This window comes from Mesocricetus auratus, unplaced genomic scaffold, assembly GCF_017639785.1.
Source record: "Mesocricetus auratus isolate SY011 unplaced genomic scaffold, BCM_Maur_2.0 contig_12032_pilon_obj, whole genome shotgun sequence".
Lineage (NCBI taxonomy): Eukaryota > Metazoa > Chordata > Mammalia > Rodentia > Cricetidae > Mesocricetus > Mesocricetus auratus.
Window position 1 is genome coordinate 1 of NW_024434089.1, and position 6,800 is coordinate 6,800.

General features: G+C 42.1%; 1 protein-coding gene across 2 annotated transcripts; it reads right to left on the minus strand.

Moving 5' to 3' along the window:
- Nucleotides 1–1,842: 1,842 nt before the first annotated feature.
- LOC121138553 (cathepsin 7-like) lies at nt 1,843–6,073 on the minus strand. Of its 2 annotated transcripts, none has more exons than XM_040741232.1 (7): nt 5,948–6,073; nt 5,543–5,665; nt 5,314–5,460; nt 4,577–4,801; nt 3,957–4,119; nt 2,952–3,069; nt 1,843–1,942 (listed from the first exon to the last, which is right to left on the minus strand). In XM_040741232.1, exons 1-7 carry the CDS (start codon nt 6,071–6,073, stop codon nt 1,843–1,845), a joined length of 1,002 nt encoding a protein of 333 aa, XP_040597166.1. The 2 variants fall into 2 exon arrangements, with proteins under 2 accessions (XP_040597166.1, XP_040597167.1); XM_040741233.1 differs by having other exon boundaries at nt 3,957–4,115; nt 4,573–4,801.
- Between the last annotated feature and the right edge of the window lie 727 nt (nt 6,074–6,800).

Below are 6,800 nucleotides of genomic sequence, written 5' to 3' on the forward strand. Positions count from 1 at the left end.
GGAGCCTTCATCCTGTGACTGATGGAAGCAGAGGCAAACGCACAATTAATCACTCTACTGAACCCAAGGAACCCAGTGACAGAGAGAGGAGTGATGAGAAAATTGGCAAAGAATGGGCTGGCAAAACCAGCAGAGACAGCTGATCTGAACAGGGGAGAGCTCTTGGACCCCAGACACCCAGACAGACAGTGGGGAGGCCAGCATGGGACTGATCTGGACCCCCCAAATGTGAGTGTCAGTGAGAAGGCCTGGGCAACCTATGGGGCCCTGAGCTGTGGATCAGTGTATATCCCTGGTATACAAACTGTCTTCGTGTGCCTATAGCACAAAGAGAGACGCTCTCTCAGCCTGGACTCTTAGGGGAGTGCCTGGACCCTACCAAGAGTAAAATGACAGACTCTAGATATCCCCTATGTGGAAGGATTTGGCAATAGGGTGGGAGGGGGGGAAGGGTAGTGCGGGAGGAGGGGAGGGAGAGGGAACTGGGATTGACATGTAAAACAAGCTATTTGAAATTAAAATAAAAAATGATAAAAAAAACTGTGGGGTAAAGAGGATTCTGGCCAAGCAGATTCTGGATGTACAGAAAAGCACTCCCAGACTTCTGTCTCCATGACAACCATGCAGGTAAGGTTACCAAGACCCAATATCCAGGCTCTGAAATCAAGCACAAGAAGCTGAAATGAGATCTGACTGTGATGGTCATTTGTTATGAATTGAGGGTCCATTCTAATACCTGCCCTACATGCTTGGGCCCAGAGATAGTTCAAAATGGTACACACCAAAGTAATACATATGTGGTAATTTATATGTGTCACATTTTTCTGAATGTGCATGCCTGAGGCAAAGTTGAATGCATCAGATAGTTAAGCCTGAGGATTATCAACCGTAGGCAATAAGAGACTAGGACCCTGAATGGTAAAAGCCTGTGTTGAAAGCTAGGTCAGCACTCAAGAACATTGAAGCGCTGAACATTCTGGAAAATCGGTGCTGTAATTGCAGACTTGGGTTATCTTGATTTCCAGGGTCACAGTCACTGACAAGCTAGTATGGGATTGGGTTGCTGGAAAGAGGGTGGCGTCACAGCCAATCACAATGCGGTGGGGGACACAGTCACATCAAACTCCACAGAGGGGTGAAGAACTGAAACTGGGTGAATTCGTGTCAGCTGAAAAACATCAAACCCAGGGGGGTATTCATGTAGTCTTTAAGAGCTGGGATGCTGTATACAAATCACACTCTAGATGCAATGGACATCCAGTGACTGAAGGCCACCCATGACAGAGGAGCCGCCGACTCTTCCTCCTGGAACAGCAGCACCACACCCAGTTCAAGATGAATACCGTGTTTGAGCATTAAAACAAAAAAGGTCATCTCCCAAAATGAAATACTAAATACTACCTTTGAATTTGACTTTTATTTTTAAAGGTCTTTTTCAGTACAGTGAAAAAGTTAAAATCAAGTCACTATAGGAAGTCTTTTTTGGGGGGGCAGGTTTTCTCTGTGTAGCTTTGTAGACCAGAATGGCCTTGAACTCCTAGAGACACCTGCCTCTGCCTCCTGAGTGGTGGAATTAAAGGCATTTCACCACCTCTATCTCCACCACCACCACCCAGGGGCAACTACAGGAATTCTTAACAGAAATGAGTGCAGAGCATCAGTTACAGCAGCCGTCATGTCTTAGTAGAGCAAGCAAAAACCACAGATTTCACATCCTGCCCTGGCCTTTCAATGGTTCAAGCATCTCCTGCACTCAGCAGAGGGCGGTCACTCTGAAGAGGCTGGGGTTCTTCCGTGTGTGCTGCCCCTAATATCTTCCCTGCCTTCTCATCCCCAGGCAGCTCACAATATAGGGTACATGGCATAGGAAGCAATTCCACAGTAGTTGTTCTGATCTCTGGGGATCTTCATGTAGCCATTTTCTCCCCAATTATCACCATGGCTGAAAGAAATCAGGTTTCACATTTAATAGACAAGACACATCAGAGTGGACTATTATAATCACTCTGCATTTGAGTACTGAGCCAGAGGTCAACTCAGTAGAAAACATCAGAAGGCAGAAAATCAATTCCAGAGTATCACAAGTTATCTCACAGAGGACAGTAAAAAAATCACAGCAGAGGAAATTAGGACATCTTCCACCCATGGGTTGTGCAGAAATAACCAATGAGAAAATAGAAAAACAATGACTCAAAAATTATATTAATTACCAAGAAAACAGTGAGTCTGTGTTCATATATAATATTAGTTGCCTTACTGTCTAATCACGAAGGTCTGAAGTTTAACTCCAAGTTCCACTTAAAAAGCCAAAATGAGGCTGAAATCATATCTTAGTGTCTAGGAGCACTGGTCACAATCCCGTATAACGGAAGCTGTGGGCAATGTAATGTCTGTCTGGTCGGCAAGAGCATCTGCCCACACACAGCATTCTCTCACACAGACACACACTTACCACAAGTGAAAGTAACTTTTAAAAAAGCTAGGATGTTTTAGCATTTACTCTGTATTTGGAGAAGCCAAGGAATAACTAAAACAAACTAGATATGCACACTAGCGAAAATATGAAACTCTAGGATCATTGACACTCTCTATCTCAATGCAGAAGAACTGAGGCAGACAACTGGCATCAGCATGGCCTACACACACTCACACACACACACACACACACACAGACACGCATACACACTTGCACACACTCTCGCACACACTCACACACATACTCACACACATGCATGCACACTCGCACACTCACACACACTCACACACGCCCCCCCACACACACACTCACACACACACATACTCACACACATGCACACACATACTTACACACACACTTGAACAACAAAAAAGGATAGAAATTGTTCCTTTTTCTGTGACTTGTACGTAAACTATAATTACAAACAGAAAGTCCATTTGAAACCTAAAATACAAAAATTTTCAGCAATTTATACCTGTTCTTCACCAGCCAATATTTCCTGCCCTCCGACTCTCTGCCTTCATAGCCATACCCGACCAACAGCACCGAATGGTTAGGAGAATCACGTCTGCACTTAGGCTCATTGTAAATACCTGAAAAAGAAAGTCAATGTAATAAAAGGCACTAGGAACCTGGTGGTAACCCTGATCAACAACAGTAAGTGGGGCACTTTATAATTGGACTGAAGTGGCAGAAATTCCAATAAAAATAGGAACCATGGTTAACAGGAATCCTCATCCAAGTTCTCATTAAAACCCAAATAACCAAACAAATAAATCAGTAAATAAATACATAAATGTGACCATAACTTTGTTGATAAGCACGTCCCGGTATCCACATAAGATACTTCTTCCACATCTTGTGTTTTTGCTGATATAATCACATTACAAGAAATCGCAGCTAAACATTTATTTCTTGATTCAAGTCACTCCTCATTCTAGGAATGTGATGGCTCCATATCTTAACAGACACCAAGTAACGAACGTGTGCAAATGAAGCCAAATAATATGACAAGTAACGAACGTGTGCAAATAAAGCTAAATAATATGACAAGTAACGAACGTGTGCAAATAAAGCTAAATAATATGACAAGTAACGAACGTGTGCAAATAAAGCTAAATAATATGACAAGTAACGAACGTGTGCAAATAAAGCTAAATAATATGACAAGTAACGAACGTGTGCAAATAAAGCTAAATAATATGACAAGTAACGAACGTGTGTAAATGAAGCTAAATAATATGACAAGTAACAAACGTGTGTAAATGAAGCTAAATAATATGACAAGTAACGAAGTACTCCGATGCATAGGTATGTCATGTCGCTTAGAAACAACACACATGATGACTGCATTAACAAATGTCAAACCTACAAGCACAAACACTCACATCAAATTTTATACACTATTAGGATATCAACCTGGCAGGTCCCAAAGGGTCACAAGAATTCTTCATTGATATCTACAAAAACACATACTTACCTCCTGTATATCTTAGAAAAGATTCATGTGAAGCATCAATTCCAACGGCAATGGGTCCATTGGTCACTAACGCATTCATTAGGGCTTCTTCATTCCTCGGGATAACCAAAAAGCGGGCGACCTTAACGACAGAGCGTTCAGGACGGTACCTGCAGCGTCCTTCCTTTGAAAAGCAAAGAGTTAAGAGGTTTGGTTACTCCCATCTACCTTCAGGACAGCAAGAACCTCAATACTGGGTAGTTTGCATTGGACCATTCCCATATCTGGGCTACGATAAATCATCCCAGGAAGTGATATATTACTGGAAGATTAGGAACAGAAAATCAGCTCTCTTGCCTTCAATGATACCTCATAGATCTTCCTATCCACAAGAAATTTTCATGGTGTGGAAATCTACATTATGTGTGGAATGGTTTGCACATTCTCCAAGTGCATACAAGCAGAAATAATCTACATGGAATCGTGGATTCAGACAACCATGCCATGGTGGACACTCTAATGGCAGCACTGGTGGTTTAGGAAAATCTGCATTCAATGTGAGCTCTGAAGGCAATGCATTTTTTCTGCAAGTTCCCTTTAACCCAGATGAAATGAAAAGACAACCCGGGTAGCCCACTTACCTTTGCTTCATAGGGATAGGTTGCCTCAGCCTCCAGACCTCCATTGTTCTTCACATACTGGAAGGCATTATAGATTCTGCCTCCTTTACAGCCATTAGTGCCATAAGTTCTAGAACAGTCCACTAGGTTCTGTACACTCAGTGGGATCAGTCTGCCTGTTTTCTTGAACAGCTGTCCTTCTATGGAACCAGCCACAGCAAAAGCCCAGCAAGCACCACAACCTAGCTGAATAGAGATGAAATATTGTCATCCATAAAAAATATTAACTGCAGCTAAGTTAGAAGAGTACTTGATCAAAAATGAGCTATTCTCATTTGGCTGATGCCTAGGTAGGAAGGGTCAGTCTCCGTGGGGAGGTGTCTTATGCCCGAATGGGTAACCACACAGTCAAACACAGATGTACATGAGACTGTGATCTACTGGATGCCAGGTGTAAGAAATGTCAATAATGGAAGAAATTAAGTCTGGAGAGAGATAAAGTGGGGTCACTAGATGGAGGTTTGAGAGTAAGTAGTACTTACAAATTAGGAGTATACATTCTACACCTGCATGATCCCTATAATTGACAAGGCATGGATTAGGGATTCCTCCTTCCCTTGGACAACAAAGCTATTTGTTACTAGCAGAAGAATGGTAAGGACAGTAACTGTGGCTTCAAGTTATAAAATAAGACAGATGAGTCAATAACTAGTCCCATTGCAGTAGCTGAAGAAGTCAGTCATGTGATGTTGTCATACCTGCCTCCGCACAGGAGTCACATAGCCTTGTGTTCTCCAATCCAAAGTTTTGGGTAATTTGACATCTCCTCGTTTCTGGATGCGTTTCCCATTCCTTAGAGTCAGAACTGAGCTCTCCATCATCAATTTCCTCATTTCCTCACCAGTCTTCAAGGAAAGATACATAAAGTTTCCATTTAAACAATAGAAGGGAAAAAGCAGAATACAACACAATTTAAGCCACACCCACCATGTCACCAAATTCATTCATCTCTACAGTAAAGTTGTTCATCCCCAGGCCATTCTCCATACTGAGCAATTTGATCATTTTCACATTTTCTTCCCATACTGCTCTCCTCTGCCTTTCTTCCTCCTGGAAATAAACATAATGAATGGCATTTACTTTTAATTATAACCCCACACTACCTGACCAAGTGGACTGGCTGCTGCTTATGCATGCAGGTTGTGGAGAGGGATTTTTGGGACACTAAAGCAAGCCATTCTCAACACATTGATGAGCAGAGATAGTGTTTATCCTGTGTTACATTAACACCTCAGGTAAGGGTGCCATGTATTGCCTCGAGCATAACCATGAACCCACAACAGCAATGAACATGCTCTACGAGGACCCTCTTTGGGTGTCCATGTGACCTACTTGGCTGTATGTTTTATCATTGCTCCTTTTCCACTCCTCCCATTCTGCATCCAAACTGTAATCTGGTGTTGGAGCAGTTGAGGCCACTCCCAAGCACAGGAAGCCCAAGAGGACAGCAAGAATCATGTCTCAAGCACCTACAGAGAGAAGGAAATGAATGGGAGAATACAACAACACTCTTAAGAAACTAAACCATCTATGCAGGATAAAATTATTCTAACCACTCTCCCAAGTATTTACTCAAAGATTTTGGACAAGAGATACGATGGTAGGCATTTAGTTTTTACTAAAAATTGCAGAGCATATGGGAGAATTTCTAGAAACACATGGAAATTTCCATTTACTGCTCATGGACATGATCAAAAAAATGATCGTGGATGTCAAAATTCAACAGGTCACAGAACTAAGAACTTGGAAAGAAAGAACCTAGGATTTGTAATGATAAAAAGTCTTCTCTAATGTGGTGTCTAATCATCAGTACAAGTTATCCCCAGGAATTGGGATCTCATTGCATGAAATCCCTTAACACAGAACAGAATGTGGGCTGCTCTCTCTTGAGTGGACACATTCTAAGCTGCCCTTCTTAGACAATATGGGAAAAAATCAAATTTCTAGCAATCTTTCAGACGATTGGGAGTTTACACCACATTCAGGACAATGATGAGGGGGAAAAATCTCAAATGGAGAAGCCAGTGGAATCCAGAGACACAGTGGATAAAGACACCCTGAAATCCCAGGTTCAGGTTTTGCTGGGTCTCTTAAGCAGCATTCCCTATGAGAACTTACAAGTGGCATGCTGCCTTCTACTCCTTCTGCACATGTTAATTGGAAAACAAAACATTTATCCAGGGTT